Here is a 25,847-nt window from a genome sequence, read left to right on the forward strand (position 1 = left end):
GGACTCAGAAGTAATGAGAAATAAGCTCTTATTTCAAGCTCTTTCAATAACTGTTGGCTTCACCTTTGGCAGGTAGCTGAATCTCTTTGTCTCCCTTTTCTTACCTGCGAAATGGGAAAGATAATTACTCTCCCATGTAATGAGACAGGGATGACAAATGGGAAGCCTTGCTGTCGTACAAACAAGTCTTAGCTCCTTGGTATTAATTCGCATCTATTAATCTGTTCACGAACATCTTGTTAGTCTCAGGAGTTGCAAAAATTTTTACTTCTGCTGTCATGTGTGTGGGAGTAGATCAGGATTAGCTCTCCCGAAGTTAACAATAAAGCTGGGCTGAGTAAATGCAATCAAACCCTCCCAATAATGAAACACCCCAAATCCACTCTCACAGGAGCTGAACATTCTCTAGCCATTTTCAGCATCTTTACAACCTCCTGTGACAAAAGACACCTGTTTCACAGTTTCATCCTCCACGAACCCATATAGATCTAACTTTTCTAAATCTGACCTGTTTCCCAAGTCAAGAGTTTAATTTTCTCACCTGGAGAGCAGTTAGTCACCAATTGGTGTTTTACTCTCATGCACAGACACTTTGTAACAAGAAGCTTTCACAACCTTCACCAACGATGAAGACCACACACTGAATAAATCCAGCCACTTAATCTTTGGGAAGTATCTGTTTTACTCTACTTGCACTGAATGATGGTGACTATTTCAAATGGAGAGTCCGTTACTGTACAAAGGACAGTGAGCACCAGCTCTGACATCTCCCCATCCCACACAACCATGCTGTCTGAAGTCAAGCAGTCCTGTTGCATGTCATACCTTCCAGGCTCCTTCTAGGTTTCATATGCTTCCTTTAGCATCCACAACATGCCTGGCAGAAATCTGTTTATGACGCATTTGGCCTCTCAACATGAGAAAGACGTAAAACTGCAGATTTGTCTGCAGCTATATTACATTGCTTCAGAGTGCCAAAACATAGTAAGTAAACCTCATATGCATGCTTCCCACTGCTTATAGATTTTGAATAGTTTGTTTTTGGGTTTGTTTTTGGTTTTAATGTGTACTAAATACCACCTCCCCAAATAAAGAAAATCCTCTCTGTAACATTTTTATGTCTTTTGTGGACTTCCAGCCCAGCCTGAAGTTCAGTAAAAATGTCTCTCCTTTCGTGTAAGTTGGGTTTCTTTTTAAGGCATGCATTATTTTCTGGGAAGAAACAGGTAGTCTGTAGCTCTGGGCTCTCTGTACCTCAGAAAGGAGCCCTTAGGACACATGAGAGGAGGGGGCTTCTCCAGAGCACAGACACATGCAGAGCAACTGTGCCTCCGCAGCAGGGACAGCAAACTTTTAGGGTGGCTGGCAACAAATATATTTGGTTGTAGACTTTGGTTGCTGGGACCAACTCAAATTTGTCAGTGACAAAAATGGCTCCAACAGTGCCCTATACTGCCCCTCTGTAAAAGTAGCCACAGCTCAGGCTAAGGGCAGAAGACAGCGAGCCAGTTGTATAGGAAGAATTTAACTCCAAATGCAGTGGGGATCCTGCCTTCTCTGCAGCTTGGGGACCACCGCTGTAGCAACACTGATACCATTTCATTCAGCCTCTGCTGCTGCCCAGAATTTAGGTTGCAAGCTACTTTTCCCTTTTTCTCCCTCAGCTATGATCCAACCTTGGCACATTCTGCATGGTGGCTGCCAGGACGCCGACCTGCAGGACCCCCAGCTCCCCCTCACCTCCAACGGCCCGAACTTGCTCCAGCATCTACGCATGGGCTCTCACTATAGTCACCTCACCCAGCCTCCCTCCCTATTTTACCCAAATGGGGGAAAATGAGTGCAGAGGAGTGTGGGGTTTCTCCATGCACTCGTGGCTGCACAGCACGGATCACCCCCACCAGCACTAACTCAGTCGTCCAAGAGTCGTTGCCTTATAAAGATCATTTTGCCTCTGGCTCATGCCCATGCCCTGTATACATAAAGAGGAATTGAAATGTTCCAGGCTTCACTGTCATCTTATGAGCAAAGTAATAACATATAGCCCGCGTCTCCTTTTTAATCAAATCAACTGCTTTGGTTGGGTTCCTATCCCCGTACGAGGCTTTCATGGGCTGGTGGGCGAGCCGCCGCACTGGCCAGGGCAACACCAGCCTGGTGAGCCAGCTGCCATGGGCAACTCCCTGGGATGGCTTTGCTCAGCCTTCACAGTTGTCTCCGCTGATTTTTCCTAACATGATTGTTCATCTAGGGTCTTCGTAAGAAAAGGGCTCAGATTCCTGGTGCTAGCAATAGACCGTGTTGCCTTCACAACACACAGACCATTTGTACAGCCCTGGTAACAACCACCCATACTTTGTCAGCTCCCTGGTAATAAAGCTGTAATATTTGCTGAAAGAAGTTATAGTGGAAGATTATCTCAAAATCTCAGCCAGGACAGCTCACATCTTTCCATTTAAAAATCTCAAAGAGTGCAGAAGAGCAGCAGTTCATCCTCAGCAGCTCATCATGTATTTTGTGGCAAGAGGAGGGCAGTGCAGACAGAGGTTGGATACTCCGGCCCTCAAGCTGTAAGCCACTAAAACAGCCCAGAGCAGCAAAAAGGCTGCTGCTACCGAGGGAAATGAATTAGGTGTAATTTTGGTTCAAATCAGTGTCACAGCTGAGGCTGTGGCATGGTGGGGGTGGTGGGTGACTGGTTCTTGTCCCCTCTCCGCCCTCCTTCTGCAGTTACAGGGGCTTAAAGGGAAAATCAGGCTTGAGGGCTTTACGTAGCGCCTTTTCCAGTGAGAAAGATCAGGAAACCCTTTATTTACAGAAACACTGGGCAGCATCTGTTTTGAACACAAGAATATTTGGCTACCGCTGGTGAAGAAATCCTTCTGTCCCATTGACCTGTCACAATTCATTCCAGACAAGAAAACCTTGTGAAGTCTGTGACCTAAACATCTCTCTCATAAGCAGAGATTTAGACAAAATGTGTATTATTCCCCTTAGACATATCACTTTGTGTATGCCTACATATATCCTGCATTCAGCTCTTATTATACGGGTAGTGTCCTCTTCTATTTACAGAAGGGAAGGTGGTCACACAACCATTTCTTTTTTTCCCTTTTTGGCTACATGAGCCCTTCTGAGGCAAATATGCTAAAAGCTTCTAGATCAATTGATTTATGTTGAAAGCCCAGCATTAGCTTCAGGCTTACATTAACTGATTCCTATTGAAGCAACTCTTGTTAGCCCATCAACACTGTATTTGCTTGTCAAAGATGTTTCACCGCAAAATGCTGCTGTAACTTCCCATACGATCCTTTCTGTCGCTCCCAGGCAGGGCTCTGCTCAGGGACTGACACCTGCAATACAAAGAAATGGGGGACCAGAGACCATCTCTCGTGGTTTAGATAAGCCTACAAAATGTAAACACTTTCAGGTCATTTACAACAGATTAGCTACTTCTTCGTTCAGTGGTCTCCAAAGATCTATGTCATCTGTAGCAATAGGAAGGAGAGAATCAAGACAAGGAAAAAGCTCCGGACTTAAACTTGGATTATCTTTTTTTTTTTTCCCCACAAAATAGGCATGTGCGTTCTGCAACCTGGCAAAAGACCGAGAGCAAATTCTGGAGGACAAAGGAGACAAAAAAATGGTGGTTTAAATTAGCAAACCACAGATTGATACACAGATATCAGTTAGAGCAAAAGTGAAAGCTTAGGGAGAGGCTTCAAAAGGCAAGATGACTGCTTTGCCAGAAGCAGGACAAAGACTAGCCTGCAGCCTGGAAACAAGCTTGGATCAGGAGCACCCGGCTCCCCACAGCTGCTATATTTGCAAGACTAAAATTATTTTCTGCAAAAACTTCAGACGGGTTGATGTGGTATCTGCAGTTACCATCCAGACTTTGCAAAGAAAATCTAGGTGTGCTGAAAATAGACTAGTAATACCTTTTAGAGTGGGGGGAAAACCAGTTATTTTTGGAAAATATATGTTTGCAGTCATTTCAGCTAGTGGGAAGGGCTGAAAAACATGGGTTCAGTAATAGGGACTCAATTCAGTTGCCAAAATAAGTCATTTATTGCCCTCGAGGTGCCCCAGAGAGTCCTGCCTGACCCCATTTACAGCTCCAGTATGCCAAGGGTGTCCTGTAGGCCGTGCCTTATCCGTCAGTGTACGTGGATGTCTCACGTGCTAGTCAGGACACTCTGTCCAGCAAAATGACCCTGATCCCTCAGTCTCATTAGCAGATCACTCACGATAGTCAGGCAGGCACATGAGGAAAAATAAACCAACACAAAATACAAATACAGAAATTATGAGGGGAAAAAAAATTTACAAGAATTAGATCAATAGCAAATGGACAAAATTTTGCTGCTACTACTACATGTGACTTGAAACAGTTAGAGCAAAGACCAGAATCCAATGTTGTGTGCACTAATGTACTAAAAAACTATTTGCAAGGAGAGATGCAGATTTGTCCTGTGGTCACAACCTGGGCTCAGAGGGCTCTGATGGGAGGCACAAGCCCAGCTGGAGGCTGGTCACTGGGGGTGCAGCCCAGGGGTCCTGGGCAACCTGCTCTACCTGACCCTGCTTTGAGCAGGGGCTTGGATCACACAATTTGCGAAGGGGCCATCCGTTCTGTGACTGCCTGTGGAAAAAAGTTACATGCTGTCTCTAAGTTATGATTTCTTCTATCCAGAAATATATGACACACCTGATGAGCACACAATCAATGGCATAGTCAAGGTATTTGCCAGAAATAGCATACTGATAATGGCAGTAGTAGACAACAAACCACAGCTTGATTCTTACAAGTCCAAAAATCAAAGCCTTTGCAAATCATTCAAACATACTTCTTCAAGTGCAGGATATTCTCAACACAAATGTATTGTGGATAGTGGTGCTACAACAGCTCATCATCTAAGGACATTACAGCATGTGGATTTTAAGGAAGCCAGATGTTTTGTGAAAAATAACTAAAAAGATATAGAAGAGCTCATGTCAATGATAGAAAAGAAAAGAATACTCAAGTGCTAGAAGCCTATAAAATAACCTAAGGAAAATCTGGAGCGAGTTATACCACAGGAATGTGTGTGAAGGGAGGAAAATAGAGGGAACATAACCACATTGCCAGTGCAGGCCATTCAGAAGGATACTCAGAAATGTAAGAAGGAGTCTACCAAAAAAAGCTGAAAGATTGAGAAGGATACAAATAAATGAGAAAGGAAATTTATTTAAGAAAGAACTGTAAAGGAGATGCAATCACATCTCCAGCAAAATGTTTTGAAAGAAAGTCTTGCTCAAGGGGATCTACAAGAGGAAATGGCACGGAAGAAGAATTGAAAATTGTGAAGCTTCTAACCTGAAAAGGAAGGAAGATTAGGCAATGATTGTTCAGTCTTTGACTGATTCTTGGAGGACGTAAGAACTCGTCATCCCACTCTCTGAGGAAAATAAAGACAGGGCAGAAAAGATCCAGATCCACATACAAAATAAAGTCTAAATTTTGTAAAGGGCAGGACTCCAAATAAAAGGAGAAGCGTAAAAGCATTTGCTGTCCATGGAGAAGATAAACTACCCTAAGACACATGGCCAGGTTCATCTCTCCATTGGTACTGAGCTGGCACAAAAATGAGAAGGTGTCTGGGGAGTCTCTCAAGTAGCTGAGAGACTTCTGGCAGCTGGGACACAGGAACCCCTCCCTGGCAAAGCCCTTTGTGCCAGGATCCCTTGCAAGGGACAGACCGTTATCGAAACTGTTACGCTGACTCTGCCTGCTGAAGACTTTATTAGAAGAATAGCTTAGGCAACCGTAGGTGGCTTATGATTACCTTATTCATGCAGTTCTGTTGAATATGGGACCAGGACAACTCAGCAAAATATAAAGGGCAAATGCTGTGGCATAGATCATAAACAGGGCATGAGATCAGACAGTGAAGGATGAACAGCAGTTAAAATTGCAGCAAAAAACATCTGCACAACAGCAGACTGAAAACAAAAGACAAACCTGGGAAAAGAGTGGAAGAAAGGTAGAAAAAATTTTGCAAAGGTAACAAGTTTGATTTGAAGAATTAGGCACTTGAGACAAATCTGGACTTTCTCCAGCTCCATTCAACAGCTGAAGGTGTGAGCAAGATGAAAAGCAGAAACCAGTCAATGCTAAGGAGTGCCACAGATGCCAGAATGTGAAAGAAGAAGAATGAGATACAGAACTACAGCAATAAGACACGCAAAGTCCACAGCCAGCTCAGGGGAAACACTACCTAACCCCACATCACCACACTGTTTGCAGGAAACACTGCGACAATGAGGTCGATGGAGTATTTCATACAGAAGTTTTTCCAGTCCATGGTGTCACCTAAGAGGAGCTGAACTAAATGTGGTCTGATTCAATGGCCAAAACTCTTCTTGAAGAGATGTGGCATTCTGTTTGTGGCCCTGCAGGACACACACTTCCAGTGCAGACCATAAACTGAATGTCACAGATAAAAAATAATTTACCAATGTCGCTGAAGACCTTTTGCAAGAGCCCACAGTGAAAGAAGATTCACAGGAAGAGATTTTCCTTCCAGCTAAGCTCCTGCCGCCTTCTTACACAGAATTACTCCTTTCCACACTTCTCTGAAATTCAAAGATGTGACTGAGGGAACCTCCTTTTTGGAGCATTTACCAGAACAGGCTAAAAAGCATCTACCCCAATGGAACTGCACAGTAGCTAGTGTCTGCCGTAAGTCACGGTATCTACTGGGACTTTGGAGAAAACATTCATGCTCACTAGCACTATCCCAGTGCATGTTAGGCGTTGTGAGAGAGCCCATCTATTCTTGCTGAAACCAGGGCAGAAGGCTCTTAGCACACCAGTGTTTGCCCACACTCTCTGCAAGATCATCACACCTCTGTTTTCTCCCTGCTGCCCCACATGGATCCAGGATAGGAAGCTGATCTGTTCCTGCATTTAGCTGCCCTGTTAACTCACAGGGATTTGAATCGGACATACAGGACCCTGAAGAGGACATGTCAGCAATGATACATCATCTCTGAGGGCAGGTTTTGATGATGCAGTCTTCTGGGTTTGTTGGTGATGTGACAGACCGAAGAGATCTGATGCAGGTTGTGAGACTTTTGTCCATGTGAATTCCCAACTTTGGTGAAGGGTCATAACCTCAGAGAAGTGAAACTCCACTGTCCTGAGACCTTGAATGAGTTAACAGCATCTCCAGAACTTAACGATGAAGCATGTAACCCAATCATCCAACACAAGAGCATGCCATGAGGAACACCCTCCCAACTCAGAAGCAGGTTGCCTCTGCCTGGAAGCTTGCTAACCTAAACAGCCACAGCTCGGTGGTGGCTAACCAGCCCAGTGTTGGCAAATCAGCTGTGGGTACCACGGTGGAACGTTATGGTCACTTTTGAAAGCTCAGACCTGCAAACAAGAATGTAAACTATGTAAACAGCAGCATGTGTGCTTTATCTTATGATACAGATCAAGACATTGAGTAAGAACATCAGAGTAACTTCATGAATCCACACGCAAAGTGATGAAGGCGCTTCACATTCACTGCAGGGTAAGAACACCCACACAGGGATCCAAGTGCAGCTGAGGCATTGCCAGTTTATATCTTAGCTTGTTTGCAGTACCGTGAACATCTGCCTATACTTCATGCCATTGAATGTACAATTGGAACAGGACACTCAAATTTGCAATTTTATTTCTCCTGAACATGATGATAGGTCTATAACAATAATAAAACTATTGGGTTTAACATGCACTCCAGGCCATATTATACTAGAATGTTCTTGTGCCTGTGCTCCCAGCTCTGACAGCAGCTGCATTTAGCCTCAGTTCAAAAGACTAAGTCTCCATCTGTGTTTATTGGGTTGCACACATAGGCCAAAAGTCTTCCAGTAATAAGTGCAAAACCACCTTTGCTGGTAGGTGAGGGAGTGAGAGTAGGAAACTTTGCATGATTTTAATTTGCAATATAACTTGATAACACGATTTTTTCTAAAGATGAAGGTAAAACCAAAATTATACTATATTTGCAGGAACATTCAGTAATGATTTTTTTCCATAAGTCTGAAGCAAAATTTGCACTGCATAAAATCCCACCACTATTGAATGTCATTTACAAATTAGTTATGCCAAGTATAATTTTGATTAGATTTTCAAGAGCTGTCATGGGTAGTTCTGTCTTGAAAACATTGCACAAGCATGAATTAATTAATTCACTCAAAAAAATAGAAAAAAATCATCAAATGCATTTGCTAGTTGAGAAATATAATTAAAGAAGGCTAGTGGTGATGTTTTGGCCAAGAATTTCAGAAAAGACAGACATGTTTCTGTAACAGTCACTTGAGCAATATGGTAACTTTCAATAATATTCACTAATTTCTTTAGACACACATCTAGAAATGTTAGAAAGTAGTATTTTTTCTAGTCACAAATCCTTCAGTCTACTTATCATCACATCACAGCTTACTTTTTACTTTAACCTTAGTATATTCAAGATTCAAACAGTTCATACTAACAGAATTAATCTTGCATTTTTATCTTCCCACATGGCTAAAAAATCTTTGTTTCCAGTTCAGCGTTAAACTTTAATTTCCCATTGTGGTGAAGCTCCATAACTTGAAAGAGCTTGTTGTCTCGAGAAAAGATGCCCCATTCTTTCCCACAGGCATGGCAAGCTGGTCAAACTACATCTTCCACAACATACCACTCAGTGCAGCCAGAGGGAAAGGAATGTGCTGCAGTGAGATATGTAATTTCCCAGGAACATCAGCCACACAGAGATATTGTGACAAAATAAAAATTGCCTATAAGAATTTCAATTTTTTTCAGAAAGTACATTTTCCAATGAAAACCACAAGTTTCTAGTCAGCCTTAATCATTTCTAAAACCTAGACTGCCTTCTTGTTATAACCAGGAACGCAATGAATGAAGTATGAAGTTAGCCTCCTCCCATTCCTACATGCGTCTGGAAACTAGATCCTGGGTGAACGACTTGCTATAAATGAGGTGGGAGCGTGCAGCTTGTCCTTTTTGGGTATTTTCCCTTGTGCAGAGAGGGAACACGGAGGTGGAGAAAGTCTTGACTCCCGGTTCATCCCAACTCATGGAATGACTAGGAGAGTTAGCCAGGCACCAAGGATGAAATAAACTTCACTCTTCAAGTAAAAGAGTAGTGTACCTCCAGGAAGGCTGGGATTCACTGTCCTGTGTATTAACTGTTTCTGATTCAGAATGCGTCTTTGAACCAATTTTGGAAGCAAGCAATTTACAGGTTCATCTATATTTAGATTTGTGCCAACAAAGCAATCCAGCTTTACCGAAATACGACTCAAGAAAGCCTCTTTGAAGTGAGCTCAAGAAGTTAACGTATTTTACAGTCAGACATAGCTAGAGTCAATGATTTACAACAATTTGCTCACGGTTCCACGGTCAGGACACCACTGCGGAAGGAAGAAAACAATGGAATGATCTTGAACAAGTAGTATCCAATTAAAAAATGAATATATAATGCCTGTTGACCTGAAATGAACATTTAATTCACATTGGTGCAGGTTTTTAATGGAGTAGAAACAGTAACAAATACAGCTTTTTATCACACGCAAGTCTATTCATGTTCTCACCCTATTGCTGCAATACCCAATTGCTTTCCAGTAGCGCATTAAGCAACACGTCGTTTGTTCTCCCTTCCTCTGCCCCAGGGAAGAAGTTTGTAAAACGATTTGCTTTGATAATTTGTGTGCTTTTCTTTAACGTATATGTTGCAATGTATTTATGTCATAAAGGCAGGTTAAAGAAATCTTGTTTGCATTTAGAGGATGATGTTTGTGATAGTCTTCAGCTCCTGAGGGAGTTCATTCCATAGTCTTGGACCAGACTTTGAAAGTCTTTAACCTCCTGCACAGAGTACATTGAGGCCAAGTAAACATATTTTTCTTGATTTTTGTCTCATTTTTTTGCCTTCAGCTTCAGCCCATCTTCTAGATCAGTGGTTTTGAAAGCGAGGTGTGCAAGACCTGGGGTGCGGCAAGAAAATGTATTTTGCACTGTTACTAAATATTTTTTTAAAGTGCTTATTTAATCTTTAGTTTATCTTTTTCTAATTTCTATTTTTGTGTACGTTTTATAATGTACATAATATATTAGTACAGTAGTACATATATATGATTTATAAAGAAAGAAATATACATATATTGGGGTGCATGCTCAAAATTTTTTTACTGATAGGAGTGCACTATCAAAAAAGTTTGGAGACCACTGTTCTAGAGAGCTGTTCCCTGCTAATAGGGCACCCTAACAACATAGACTGAGATCCTGAGTTTCCATCAGTATTCTGCAAGTCAATGCAAAAATAGTGTGTAGCTGCTGCCTAACCAAGAGATGGAAGGAATATGAGAATGGGGCATGGCAGATCTTTCAACACGGGAGTCTCCCAGCCAAACAAAGATGATTAAACATTGCTGGCTTCATGAGTTCCTATCTGGGTATCAGCAAAAAAACCCAGAATTGCTCCCAAACTGTGGACTGATGACTGCGGGTTTGTGCATTCACACAAAGGAAACTGCAGTGGACACATATATTTAAAAAAAAAAATTGTGTGAGCACCTCTTCTGTCTTGCTGAGATTTCTGACCCAAGAGCTGACACCATTATGTCATGTCCTCGAAAACTCAATCAAACTGCTGAAATGAGTGTGTTGATGTAGTTGGGTGACTGGCGCTAAGTCCTGTAGCAGTAGCACCTGGTTTTGAAAATGTAGCCTCCCTAGATTGAATCAAAATATTACAAAGGTATCAACTGTAATTTTAAAATCCATGTGCATATCTGTATCTGCAGGGCTTTTTTTGTTTACTTTACTTTAACATACTTAACTCAATTATGATATATGCCTAATTTCTAGGAACGCTTACAGAACACACTCACAGAAAGTCAAGTAGTCACCTTAATGTAATGTCAATAGAACTATACCTTCACCCATTCTCTCACACACAAATTAAATTAAATGTTTTCCAGTTTACTTACAACTTCCAGAAAAGCCTGAGTAGTTACACTGAGGTAAGCCTCAAGTTTTCCTGACTAAACTAGGATTTTACAGAGCACTAGAGTTCACATTTTAGCAATATGATAAAAACATGTTGTTTTTTCTTCCTAGTGTGCATAGACATGTCTTTCTGAAACACCCATTTGGCAACAACAATGTTCCCTACAGCAACATAAGGCTGTTAAGACTCCATAGATTTGGACAACAGCCTGTCCATACCACAAAGGGGAGGAAGAGAAGGAAAATAAAGGATGCTGAGCAAGAATACTTCAGACAGGCACCAGAGGTGCTGATGCTTCTGGGACACGCTCCAGGTCTATGCCATAGTGAAGGGAACAGCCATAAATGTTTAGGCAACACTTTCCCAGGCCTTAAACAGAGTATCCAAGATGGCCGTGGGTATTACTACTATTATTATTATCTGGATAGGGGGTGCAATAGGCATAAGGCCATCCAAACTGGATGTGGGAAACCATGTAGCACTGTAGGTGGAGAGGAGCATGTTGGCATGACTGATAGTTTGGGGAAATGTACACTAGGGAGAGGGACGGCACAAGGGCAGGGCAAAGGCAGTCAGTATTGCTGTGGACTCTTTCCCTTGCTTGCACTAGCCTGCTTTGGGGAAAGAAAAAAGAAAAGGGAGCGTTAGGTCAGGGAACAGCTGGCGAAGTGGGCAGGGGACTTTAGTAAAGACAAAACAGAATGTCAGTGCCCTGAGCCCACTCCCATCCTCCCAAGGGTTCGTCTGCCTGGGCTTAGTGTCAACCCAGAGATAGCACCGCCTGTCAACCTGGGGGAAGCTCTTCCAAAAGCAACACAGGGAGGCCTTGGCCAGGGCTGCCCCTCCTTCCCTTGGGACCCGCTTTGAAGTCGAGTCTCTTCCCCTTGGTCTCTGCCTGAGCAACGCTGCAGCTGCAGTGCAGCCATAGCTGTGCGTTGCCTGCCAAGGACTGCCAGAAGAAAAGATTTGCATGACTGTATCTGGCATTGGCAACAGCAGAAACTGCAACATCCTTTAAGGAGTACCTCAGTAATATTTGAGAGTACTAACCCTGTTCCTTACTGACCTGGCACTAGCATCTTTGCTGACAGATTTCACTCGGTTTAAGGAATTTTGGCTTAAATTTGGGGTTTTTTAGTGATTAAAGATATCTGGTAAAAATATTTTTAGGAATCACTTGAATTTCCTCCAGCAAATACAGTTATAATTAGGGCCGCTGTATAGAATTGCAGGATTAGCAAAGTGTGCCACAATAAATCAGTTTGTGTTCTTTCCTTATCTCTTCTCAAGGCAGGGATTTACAAACATCATTCTACAAGGACATCTTAGTAAGCAAAACTTTCAAGTTTCACTCCCGTTCACTGCATGGACTAACTCTACTCAGTCGAGATTCTGCAGTCCATGATAACTGTAATAACTGCTCGGTAATTAATATGAGGAAGGTTTCATGGAGACAGATGCTTTCTATGAACTTTGGTAGCTTAAGACAAAGAGAGTACCGTCGGCCCACTGGCAGACTTAGAAATAAGAAAGATGTGTTAAGATCATCTAGAAAAACAAGAAAGCAGATACTATAACAAAGAGAGGGCTAAACTGGATTGCCTGAAGACGGCAGTCAGAGGTTAGGAGGAGGCTGCAACATGGCTAAAGAAGCGCTGATCAAAGTCTCAGGGAAAGTGCAGTTGTTAAATACCCAGAAGAGCTTCATTCCCTTCCTGATTAGCCTGTATCTTTCACAGCTCCTTCGCTCCCTGACAAAGCACATCTGTGCACACTGAAAAACACAAGACTACTACGGAGGACCATCAAAGAAACGAAAGACATGAAACACCAAGAATATACTACGTTTTCAGTCAGGTAAAGGTTGAAATCCAGCAGCTTTTGGAGCTGACCACCAGTCAGAGCAGACACCTAACCCAAAGACGGGCAAAAGGATCAGACAGATGCGAGTAAGAAAGACTAACAAATCTTAGGTAGGAACAGGCTATGTTACTTTAAAAGAGGCCTGGAACTAAGAGGAAATGCCTCACATTTGCTAAGGCTAAACTGGCCGTAGTTGTAGTCATGGGAATACAGAAAAAAAATCCCTCCATTGCCTGAGCACTTGGCCCCAAGGAAAGGCAGATTTCCACCTCCTGCTGCACGCTTCGGATCAGCTCTTCCTGTTCTACCTCAGAAAAAAAAAATCTCTTTAGCAAAATTCTACATCCTTTCTTCATGGAAGCACATGAAAACACACTTATCTAGAGGTAAACACATGCTCAAGTGCTTTGCTGGGGAAAAAAAAAGTGTTTTTCATTTAGGTTGCAGGTGACTGACTGAAACAAATAGCAGTGCTGTCCATGTGTAGAATTAAAAAGAAACAACAAAAACCAACTGTATGAAGCTACAACATTAAGTCGAAATAAGCAGAACTGCTTCCAAAAGAAGCAATACAGTTAGTAGCCATAACAGCAACAACAGCAGTAGATAAAGCACAATCTGTTGTAACGATGTCTAGAAGCCCCAAGAAAATACAAATAAAGACAAGCTAAAGAGATTAGGAAAATACTAAAAAAGAGAAGAAAACAGCAGAAGATAAACTCTACAATTAATCTGCCACACAGCAACAGTTCGCCGAAGACAACGGTGGGGATCGGTGAAAGGAGAGAAGCCACTACCCGTCCCCTGGCCCTTCCTGGCAAGGTGATGGTGCAGCCAGAGGACAAGGCTTTACAACAGGAAGGACACACCTGGAAAGATTGGGTGACAGGGACATCTGTTCACAGGCAGGCAGATCAAACTCTTCTCAGAGGCCTGTGTGCAACTGGACCCTTCTAGGTTTAAGAGTAATGAGAGTCACACACATGGCAACTGTGAGAAAATGTGCAAACTGGGAATGAAGGCTGGACCCCACTCCATGATGCAAACTTCCCCAGTGGTGTAAAATCAGCGTGAGACACAGCCCTGAAACAGACCATCCCTTTGCTGAGGGCCAGCAGTATCACCACCCATCCAGGGCTCCCCATGCATCTGGCAACCTTTAAAGGAATAGCTCAGGCTCTGGATAAGCAAATTATGGATGTAATTCTGCAAGAGGAATCATTGATATTCACCCGTTAGACCTTTGCACATTGTTTTGCAGAATATGAAGGCTTTAAGATCTTTGGACGCTTTCAAATTGTTTTGTATCGCTGGAGCAATGTAAAAGTACTTAGTATAAAAGAGAATTAAGCCAGGAATGTGTAACAGAAAAGGCACAGACGTGTTTGGAAGAGCTATAATATCCGCAGCACATGCAGGGCTAAGTCATGAGCTGGCACTTCGCTTGCAGACAGGTGTGCCAGTCGGTGACATTATCGTTCTTCCAGTCGTTTCTTACCACTCCTCTGCTGAGAGCTTCCACCCCCACAGCTCAGTTGGCAGAAGGAATTAAGCGAGCGTTCTCTCGTGTGCTTCCAACAAGTCAGATGGATTAGTCAACAAAGAGGGTTTAAACCAACCTGCTTGCTTTGCCTGAAGCAAACGAAAGAGCTCTTAAACAAACCCTTTTACCAGCAGAGCTATGGCAGTAGTAACCACAGCATCAAAGGTACAAACTGGCAAAATCTTCAAATGGCACAGTTAGATCTGGAACGCACTGTTTGTCCATAGTTTTACAAGTATGCACAAGCTATAGCATCTTATATGCACAACACCTGTCCACATGTATATTTTTTGGCAGCAAATACAAAGTTAATGCCATTATACTGAAAACTCTTCCACCGTGGGCTGGGTTAAGGCACGCTATCTCATGCTCACTGTGTGCTAAGAGCACACAAGGGAACAGTTATCAGATGATGGATGGTAAAGTTTAACTCGTGATACCTTCCTAACCTGTCTAAGGTCACAAGGTGTCATTGGGCAAAATTAAGTAATTGACTTTCAAGGTATTGCAAGATGATTAACTGTACAAATTCAATTTGAATTCAGTTTACTACAGAAATAGCTACTGATTGTAGTCCAAACATTCTGCTGACACTTTACAAATGTGTGAGTTTCTATTATTGGAAATTACTTCCAAAAGTCTTCTCTAATTGTGATCTGGAAGCAAGGATTGTGACATGAACAGATGTGCCTGTGCCAGGCCAGACAGCAATGAAATCTCAGCATACAAGCCTTCCCAAGACACTCAATGCTCCCGAGGCAGCTGAACCTGTGCCACCAAGATCTACTTCAGTCTGTCTGCTTGAGCTGCACTTGAGAAGGCAGCATAGGCATACCCTCAGACTAGGGAAGACACTGAGGTTTCCAAGTCCTTCCTTGTCGTTGTTTTCTCTTCCTGGTATTTGTTCTGTGCAGCACCATTCATACTATAACGTGATGGTTTACCTGATCTATTTTCTGCTACGACCTAATTTTCCACTTTTGGCATATCAGGACAAATGTGCACTTGCTCCTGCCCCAGTAATAAGGCTTCGATCCCCACACACTCACTTTGCTGTGTCATCCCCACAGCAGATCAGCCTATTCTGCAGAGTAACGCTTTTGCTTGAGAGGCAAAAGAGCTCCCTCTCTGATCAGTGAATTTCTAGCTTCCAAAATCCCTGAATACACAGGAGCATTTGAACTGAAACTTTCATATGCCTAGGCATACAGATTTCCAGTAACACAAAAACCATGTTAGTGGAACTTGAATTCTTTGAAAAAAGTCTTGAATCTTCTTTATTGCATGATCATCCATTGCAGAGATGTGCTCTAGGGATTGGACAACATCTCATCTGTTTCACAAGTTGCATTGGAGAGTCAGCCCCATCATGAAAGTGTTTCTTAGGTCACAGCAGGAACTTTGGGACACAATTATTTCCAGATATAATGTGCTGTTAGTATCAGTAGTATTTTGTTGGAAATGCTATGATTGGTATACACTGGAATTGCATAATGTTTCTCATGGCATGATCTATTTCTCACTGATTTCTCTAAGAGTTAGATCAGACTTTAAATACTCTTCTCAGCTGTAACAAAAAGAGACACCAGACATGTATATAAGAGTCTGTCCCTAATCAACAGGACGCTCTACATCAGGCATCACACAAGTACGAGAATTTAATTCCCAGTCTTGCACAAGGGTTTTTATCATCTCAAAGCAAAAGATCCTATTGTTCCGTAGGAGCTTGCAATTTGTTCATTGAAACCCTAATTCAGCAGAATACACAAACACACTTTTATATGTTTTGGTAGAATGGGTTTTAAGTAGTATTAAATACGGAATTGATTAGTGATGATATTCACCCATGAAGGAATTTTATAAACCATTCTCCCCAGATATACATATAGCTGGAGTGATAAACAGGATTTTATGCTATGTTCACCACCTTTCACAGCATTATGTGCATTTAATTATTTTTAAATATTGGACTTTCAGACCCTGGAAAACAAAAATAAGTGACAACTGATGCCTTCCTAGGGTATGTCGCCTGCACAAAGTACTACCAGTGGCTGTTAACTGCATGGTTTAGATTTGGGTTATTCTAAATTTGGAGCAAAATGCCACACTGCAGCAGTGTATGTATCACAATGCATCGATTATTAATTCTGCTCTCTTGCGTGAGGCACTAGCTTGTCTTTTGCAGGAAGTCAAATCAGTTTATGGTTCTTTCCCAATGAAGTGTGAGTGATTTTTATGTCTTTCTGTAACATGGGAGAAAGAAATAGAACCAAAGGACTACTAGAGAAATGAGGAAGCTGCATGATATATCTGGAGAAATAGATTTCAGACTGAAAAAAACATTGTTTGTCACACACAGGAGTAGGATGATTAACCACAGAAGATTTCTCTCCTATGCTGTCTCATCAAAGAATGGAAAAGGAAAGAGGTTCCAGCTGACTGTCCAAATATATGAACTCTGGCAGTAAACGTTACTGACTCTTAAGAGACTATGGGTGAAAAAGGTATGTTAAAGAATTACCATAAGGTACACATCAATGATTTTTTTCAACTACGAGCCTTAGCAGCACGTGGGTTTGTCAGGGGAACTGAAAACCAGTTGATGAAGAAACAACAAATTAATGTTCCTACAAAATAAACGTATTTTTGCTACAGCATCTCAGGATGCTTTTTGAAATATTTAGTCCTATCACAAATATAATACAAAGCCTCATTTACAACAAAGCAGTCTGAAAACAAGAACCTCTGCAATGAATATTAAGTGGTTTGAAAATGCTTGCAAATTACACAGCGACAAAAAAGTGTTATGCAAAAGTTAAGATTACCTGGGGAGACCTGTGTCCATGAAGACACTCAGTAAAACGGAATTATCAAATAGACCAATACCACCTCAATTCTGGTGTGACAGAGCCATTATAGATCAATTACATTAGCCACAGTGATTCGGTGAAGTTCCCCTTGCTGAGCGCACTGTGCAGCAGAGGAATCCCTTGTAGCAAGCTGACAACGCAGAAGTGTGATGAGACAATTTGGGAGAAGCCATTAGCAAAGGTCTTCTCAGCAAACAGTCCAGGAGAGTCTGAGAAGTTGTCCCTGAGCAACCGACTGTAGCTTTGAGGTTGGCCCTGCTTTGAACTGAGTGAACTCCTGAGGTTTCCTCCAATCTAAATTATTTTATGATTCTGTATCGATTTGTTAGCACTCTAGATTACCTGCTGCAATCAAATGACACTCTTTGCACTCCAAAATAGGGACCCTACAGCTCATTATCCTACCATATCTCCTACATATCTTATCCCAGCTCATTCCTGGATGTCCACTGGGTAGGTTTTAAACATACCAGTCCTGGGTGCAGGTTATGTTCCCCGAGATCATAAGTAATCTGCCCCGTAAATGTGAATCCCAGCACGGATTTTTAATGTAAACTTTCTGCATACACTCACTGCAACCTGCACGAGTTTAAACACGTAGTAAGAATAATCTACACCACCAAACATTTCTTTAAAAACAATGTAATCTTCAAATGGGTAAGAAATTCTAACGTCAGTAAGTGCCGACACGCTAGTCAGCTGACAAATGCTGACAGGCAAGGATCAAGTGCGACAGGAATCCAAAACCAGGGATACATCACAAAGCCTAAAACTTTATGAAATACGAGTCTGTTTGGAATTTTACGGAGGCTGCATCATGGGAACCCTTTGCTTCGATGGACACAGATCTGAATCGCTACCTCCACCCTGTGCCCCAGTGAGGCACAGCAAATTTCAAAACTCTATCTCCGAGCACTCCTCTGCCCCCCCTTGCCTAAATTTAGACCATCTTTGCTCCTCTCCTGGAAATCTGATACTGTCTTTTACAGTTTCTTGGCTTTCCCATGACCAGCTCTCCAATTCTCTCCCCTCCTCCCCCAAATTTTAGACAGACTTTGTTAATCTTTCCAGAAGTGGAAGTTAATTTTCTGGCAAAGGTCTCCTTTTCCCAAGTATTTCTTTGGAAGGAGGAAAGCATTCTTGCTTACAGCATTATTTACAGCATTTATAGCCATCTTGCAAACTCTTCTCAGTTGTTGAAATCAACTCTCCAACACCCCTGTGTATTTTCCGACCAAGACAGAGGAATATCTTTTTTTATTACTCAATATATGAAGTTACACAACAGCCACACCACCATACTACTTCACCTGGAAGACTCCATGGCCCTCCCTCCTTGACACATTTTGATATCTGGGTCTGGTATAGATGGAGTTGACATTCCTCACAGCAGGTCGTATTGGGCTGTAGCTTGGAGTCAAGGCCTTTTCTCTCTGCCCCCCCAGGTAAGAGACTGGGGGTGCCAAGGAGGTTGGGAGGTGACACAACCGAGCAGATGACTTGAACCAAGGAAACAAGCATTCCATGCCCTGTAACACTGTGCTCCCCGGCAGAGTGGAGAGAAGAGGGTTTCGGGAGGTTCACCATCTCTTTCCCAGGAACTGGCTGGGCATCGATCTACCTGTGGGAGGTGAAGAGTGATTCCCTCAGCGTCACTCGTTCTGTTTTCCTTCTTCCTTCTCCCACTTCTTCGCTTACTAAAGTGTTTTTTCACCTTGACGTGCTGTCTCTTGCTTTTCCTCTTCTGTTTCCTCGTGTCACCGGGTATAGGGGAGGGGCGCGTGAGCGGCGCGGCGCTGCCCGCCGGGGTCACGCCACATCCCCCACCGCTCTCCTACATGCTCGGCAGGACTGTCAGCCGCCCGCCGCCCCGGACGCACCGCGCTGCCCCTCGCCGCGCCGCACTCTCCCGCCCCCGCCACGGCGGCGCCGCCGCCGCTCCGCGCCTCGAGCCTTCGCCCCGCGGAGGGGCCCGCCCCGCCGGCACGTGCGGGCAGCGCGCACGCCGCACGCGCCGCCCGGCGCTCCGCGCCTGCGCCGCGCCGCGCCTAACGGTACACGCCGCTGCCGGCCCCGCCGCCGCAGCGCCCGCCGTTCGCCGGTCCCGCCGCGCAGAACCTCCCGCCGAACGGCCCCGGGCGGCTCGACCGCCCCGCCTCGCGGCCACCGCGCACCCCTAGGGACCCCCCCGCGCGTGCGCGGGGGAGCGGAGGAAAGGGGCGGGGGGGGGGAGGTGCTGCGGCCCCTCCGGGGCAGGGAGGGAGGGAGGGAGGGAGGGAGGGAGGGAGGGGGTCGCCCGCCCCCTCCGCCCCCGCCGTGTGGCGGGCGGGGCGGGGCGGGGCGCGCGCGCGGCGGGGCGGGCGGGCGGTGCAGGGGCGCGTGACGCGCCCCAGCTGTCGCGCCCGCCCCGCCGGCCCCCCGCCTGCCCGCCCCCCGCTTGCGCTCCCCCTCCCCTGCGGTGGCTCTCCCGGTGCATTGTGGGAGCAGTCCGTTGTTCATTTGCCATTCGACCTGATCCGGGGCCTGTTGGGACGGAAGCGCTGCCGAGCCGGATCCATTGTGGGGAGCCTGCGGCGGTGATCTAGGCCGGAGCCGGGGGGGGGGAGCGGCCGGACTTCGTTTCTCTCGGCCGCCACCCCCGCCCTTCCCGCACGGCAGCCGGCGCCGCCTTCCCCCTTGCCCGCAGGCAGAGCCCTCGGCCGGGCGGGGAGCGGCGGGCCAGGGGCGCGAGGCGGCGGCGGGCGGGGGGCGCGCGCGCGCGCCATGTTCACGGAGATGAACCGGCGGACGCTGGCGTTCCGGGGCGGCGGCCTGGTCACCGCCGCGGCGGCGGCGGCGGCCGGCGGTGGGACAGGCGGTGCGGCCGAGGCCTGGGACCGGCAGGACCCCGAGGCGCTGAACGGGCGCGGGGCGGACGAGGAAGTGGAGCTGGAGGGGCTGGAGGCCGAGGAGCTGGAGGCCGCTGCCGACGAGAAGGAGCTGCTGCTGCCTCAGGACGCGGTCTCGCCCCCCGCCGCCGGCCCCATGTTCGCCGAGAGAAACCGCCGGACACTCGCCTTCCGGGGCGGCGGGGGGCTCCTCGCCGCCCCCTCTGCCGCTAACAATGGCTGCGAGGCCTCGGCCTGGCCGCGGAAGCACTTCAATGGGCGGGGGGCGGACGAGGAGATGGAGCTGGAGGGCGCGGAGGGCCTGGAGCCAGAGGGCCTGCTGGAAGGGAAGGAGCTGGTCCAGGACGGGGGCTCCCTGAGTGACAGCAGCGACGACGAGGAGGACGGCGAAGGGGGCAGCCTGGGCGACGGCAGCGGCGCCGAGGGCGGCAGCTGCAGCAGCAGCAGGCGGTCTGGGGGCGACGGAGGGGACGAGGCGGAGGGCAGCAGCGTGGGCGCGGGGGAGGGGGAGAGCATCAAGCATTTCCCGCTAGCCAGGCCCAAGTCGCTGCTGCAGAAGCTGCACATCTCCTTCCAGGGCTCCTGGCTCAAGGAGTTCCCATGGCTCTACTACTGCCAGGAGACCGGCCTCATGTCTTGCGCCTGGTGCACCGCTGCCGCGGCCGCCGCCGCCCCTCCCGAGCTGATCATGGCCGGCGGGGCCCTGCCCGGGGGCCACGACGAGCTCTGCAAAGGCACCCGCAACTACAAGCGGGCGCTGCTCCTGCGGCACCACCTCTCCGCCGAGCATCGCCTCAACGAGCCCGTCAGCGCCGAACAGGTAGGGCACGCAGCGGCTGGGGAGGGGGGGTGTACCCCGGGTGGCGGACCGGCGCGGGGAAGAGGCTGGACTCCCCTTTCGCATAGTTTGTTTTTTTTTTTTTCCCCTTGCCCACGTGTGTGAACTTCTTTACATGGCGCTTCCTGTGCGTGGTGGTGCCCGGCGGGGTGGGCATGCCGTGCTGGTCTCGCACGCCGTCTCCGGAGCGGCGTAGGCGAGTCCTCTTTCCGATTTGGGGTGACTCTCTCCCGCTGGATCTTTCCCGCTGTCAGGGCTGCCCGGGAGCGTTTGCACGAACTGTTGTTTATGGCTGTACCTGGTTCACGTAGCCTAGCCGTTTGGAGGTAGCGAGTGCGGTTTTCTTTAGTTCATCTCTTTATCTCGCGAAGATAAACCGGCGATGTGGGAAAAAGTTGCGTACGAATACCAGTGTTGCCGCACTGATTTAGAAACGCTCGCTACAACTTCCTCCTGCGGTACTAGAGAAGGGAGGATAGTGTCCGGCGACCGACTGCGTGTGAAACTGGTCCTTGCGAGCGTGAAATTAGAATTACTCTGCTGTTCTTAACGGTATGGTCCCTGTGCAGTAACGGGATAACTCTGTGTAATCAAGACCTTCTCGCTTAAATCTTTTTTTCCCGGTTGTGTTGCTTTAGATTGAGTTACTGAGCAAGCAGTTTGCAATTGCTTGGTGTGTGTTTGAGATAAACATGTGGTTTCCTGAAAGCCATGTTAATATGCCAGCTCTCCTCTATAATGCTTTAGGACTAGTAAAACTCTCCCATGTTCCCCGCTGAATTAAAATTATTGTGTTTCTTGGCTGCTCTTAGGAACAAGGCAGGGCTAACTCTAGAACATATGTGGATGAAAACCTCCTAAAGACTACTCGCATAGAACCACTATGCATCTGCCGCGTTTCCTCCTAAGGACGTTTCGCGCTGCAGAAGTTCACTCGGATCGCCACGCTGATGTTAAACTTGCCAGTGGGCACAAGCTAACCTGCTTCAGGTTAGGCTAGTACTTGGAACTGTTAGGCTGAACTTGAGCTGTTAGCTGGAATTAATCCCCAGTCACTCCGTTTTCACTATTCGGAGCTGAGGTTTAATTAAAACACCCACCTTGCTTCTAAGAGACGATCTGGAGTCCGAATTGTAGAGCAATAGTTAAATTGAGCTTATTGCTTGAGTGCTTTAAGGAGCTCAGGGTACCTTGGACAAGAGCAGCTGCTATTCTAATGTTTGGGTAGGATATCAGGATGACAGGTAAAATGTTAGGTGAGCGTGAGTTTTCCTAGAGCTAGTTGGAACAGGTATGCAAGTTTTATGTGAAACTACTGCAGGAATGCAAGGAAAACCCTATGGTGCATAAATTTCGGTTATCAAAAATATTTTATTTACAAATGCAACGTTTACCTTCAAGATGAGTAATACTACCTTTTCAGTAGGTGTATTTCTAAGGCAGCTGTTGTTACAGACATTTCGTGGCAGTAGATCATCTTGTCAGTTTCTTCCAGTCTGGGGTTTGTTATTCACTCTGCAGTATTTTAGCCAAACTTGCTTTAAATAGCTTGTTTCTAATTTTGAAACTTTCATTCTTAATTTCTTTTACCTCTTTATATCTTTGAAATCTTTTTGTTTAATGTTGCTGCAGTATATTCCTTGCTATCTTGTTGCCTAGTTCCTAACTTTGAGTTGTGAATGATCACCATGTAAAGGTATGTCCTGTCACTGTGTAGCCTCCTGTGTCACTAGATGTTGCTGATTCATGCCACACTTGGAAGTTTCTCTCACTCCCATTAAGCTACGCATAAGTTAAACATATTCCAAGCAGTTTTTCCTACTAAACTTACTATTTTTTTCTTCTTGTCTTCCTATCCCCAATCTGTGGTAAGATTACTAAGCGTTGGGAGGGTGGAAGGGGGAGACAATGTTTGCTTGTGTGTCACGGTAGCCTAAAACTTAACGTAAGTATTTATTTGAAGATTAACCTTTCATTGTCATGGCAATCTTTATAAAAACGAGCCTCTGCTTTTATAACACTGATAGTTTAAGAAAAAAATATTTGTAGTAACTATAATAATAAATGAAACAGTAGGATAGATGAGATGTCAGTGATTCTTTTGTACTGTATTAAAGATAAGGTTTGGACGAAGTAAGCTTCTATAAGATAGCTGTACAGAGATTGGTGTTTTCAAGTGGCGAACAGTGCTGGATGCATCCCTGTGCAATTACATTCCAGTTAAAAACTTCTTACAAGGGAAAGAATTGCGATTTTTCAATGCAGTTTTCTTTGTGGTGCACTTTTGGGTTACACTTGCTTTATCGCAAATTTGATTAAGAATCTCTGTTTTCTTTCTGCTTTTATGTTTAACTTCCGTATCATTTTGCACTTTTAATAGCACTTGAATTTCTCTTGATACGTATGTTTAAATTAATGCCAAAACAATAGCCCCATTTTTTCCTTAATGCCCTGATACCAGATACTTGGAACAAAAGTAGGTAACTTGTACCCTCACCATATTTCCAACATGCATAATGAGGCAGCAAAGCTGTTGAGCTGTTTTTTTAATGAAACTTGGGAGAGATCTTTCAGCCTTTGTCTTGGAGACAACACACATGTATTCTCGACTTGACAAGCTTCAACTGCAGGGCATGTTTAGCAGCTGCTAATAAACATATGGCATCGTGCCAGTGTTCGACTGCGAAAAGGAAATTGTAGGTGTTAAGACAGTAAAGCAGTGGAAATTTCTATAGGTCTGTTGGATTTTACACTCATGAAGGAACGAGTGATGATTTCAGTTTATTTTTGGGATACATTTAATTTGGAAGGCCAAAATATATCATGAGTGGTTGCAGCTGCTGTAATTCAAAGGCATTGAGCTGTTAGTCGGTGCTTCTTTCTAGGACAGAAATCTTGACTCTCTTTTTTTCTATTCTAGTTTTTAAAATAATCTGTTTCCATGTTAAAGCTGAAGGAAAAATATAATCAACTTGAAACTACCTTCAATTTTTTTTTTTTAATAAATGGACTATTGTGTTGCAAAAATATTAAGAAATAGACACTGGGAAATCACTGCAAAATATTTTAATTCTATGATGAGTATAGATCTATAAGGTGCAGATTTATTGGCTACTGGGAGTTCCTCCCCTCAAAGCAGCTTCTTGAAACGTTTCTCTCTGGACATAATTTGAAGCTGAGCTTTGGAAATACTGCCAGAAAGGCTTTCTCCAGCCTAACAGACATGTTGGTTTAAAGCAGAAGCTCTCCAAAAGGAGGAAGGCCTTTGATGTGTTGGGTTTGTTTTCCATGTGAACAGTAATTGTTTGCTTTAGGTGAGCAATGATGACTAGAAGTTGTGCTTCAGATGTAGGAGTGTATTATAGTGTTCTAAGTTATCTTCTTGAATTACTCTTAACAGAGCAAAAAAGTTGAGGAGGAAGTCAGGCCTTCAGGGTAAGGACGTTTACTGTATTTTTATTATTATTTATTTACTGTTTTTACTAGACCTTGAACTAATCCATTGGATGTTAGACACTTAATGGAACAGTTTTAAATTGCTGAGTTTTCTGTGAGCAGTGCTATGGCATGTAAAACAGCAGTAGAGCATCGTGTGTGCAGCAGATAGGACCATATTTTGAGATAACTTTCCTTCGTAGCTGCACGTGCTTAAGAGGTTCCTGATAGCTCACTTTTGTTAGGGGATCTATTTTTCAGGATGAGAATTAATTTGGGGACATAGGGAACTGCTGTAGAGTAAGATGTGGCAATGGGGAAGAGATTACAAAAATGTGGTGTAACTGCTTTTCATATACGTAGAGCTGAGACAAAATCTATGGTTAGATTTGTCTTGGTTTTGTTTTCTTTTTTCCCCACTTCTTCTCCCCCCGCGCCCCCCCCCCCTTGGTCTCAGGAGACTATGTTGATGGCACAGGAGGAGAAAGAAAAGCAAGTTTCTAGTAGCAGTTTTTGATCACCTGTTTCTGCTCCTATCAGCTTTTAGGCAAGTTTAATTAGTGAATTATACGTATGAAAGAGTCATTTATCTTTGGGTATATGTAGATGAGACTAATTGAAACTGAGCACAATATTAGTTTCCTTGAGCAATCTCTGTTCTGTCAGACCACGTCTTAACTTCACCTATGGAGAGAAGCTTTTCAGAATTATGATGCTGTAGATTCCACAAATAAAACTGAAAAGTCCTGGTTTTTATTCTAGATTTCTTACCTGTTTGTATTAAAGGATAAGGTGGTTTGGTATTGAGATGACTTAGGTGATGGGAATATTTGGTCTATAATCTGAAAATGTAATTGGCATTTAACCAAATAACATTAGTTTGTGGTTATCATCAGAAAAACAGTACCCTTATGATGATGTGCCATTAGTGCAACATAAGTAACAGAAGCTTTAAAATATACTTTTTTATTTTATTTTTTGTAATTATTTTCTGCAGCTTACCTCCTATTGAACTCTCTTGTACTTTCTCTGTACAAAGGGGAGGTATTTAAAACTCTCCAAGGGTTACTAGATTTTTTTCATCTCTCATAGCAAATGTTAACTCTACTTGTCACACTTGGTGTGCATAGGCTTTGATTAACTGTTCAGGTATCAGGGCTTTCATTTCAAGTATGGCATTAGGGTTAGCTACTTCCATACCAGTAGTTAAACAGTTGTTTTCAAATATTACAGTTAGTTTTAAAAATCTTTATGCACCCATTTCTGTAAAGCTATAATACCAATCTCTTTCTGCCAACGCACACCCCTGTAGCTTGGACATTAGTCACACAATGTTTCTTATTTTCACTCAGCCTTCTG

General features: G+C 44.6%; 1 protein-coding gene across 3 annotated transcripts in view; it reads left to right on the forward strand.

Annotated features, from left to right (window-relative positions):
* The first annotated feature begins 20,090 nt into the window (after nucleotides 1–20,090).
* Nucleotides 20,091–25,847, forward strand: part of ZBTB10 (zinc finger and BTB domain containing 10) — a 28,691-nt gene continuing 22,934 nt past the window's right edge. Inside the window, exon 1 of one of the 3 annotated variants that reach the window (XM_086609421.1) lies at nucleotides 20,091–21,035. In XM_086609421.1, the coding sequence (XP_086465547.1) occupies nucleotides 20,091–21,035 (945 nt within the window). The remainder of the gene's footprint in view (nucleotides 21,036–25,847) is intronic. The other 2 variants (XM_086609422.1, XM_086609423.1) reach the window with 2 other exon arrangements.

The sequence above is a fragment of the Tauraco erythrolophus genome, chromosome 3, assembly GCF_009769465.1.
Source record: "Tauraco erythrolophus isolate bTauEry1 chromosome 3, bTauEry1.pri, whole genome shotgun sequence".
NCBI lineage: Eukaryota > Metazoa > Chordata > Aves > Musophagiformes > Musophagidae > Tauraco > Tauraco erythrolophus.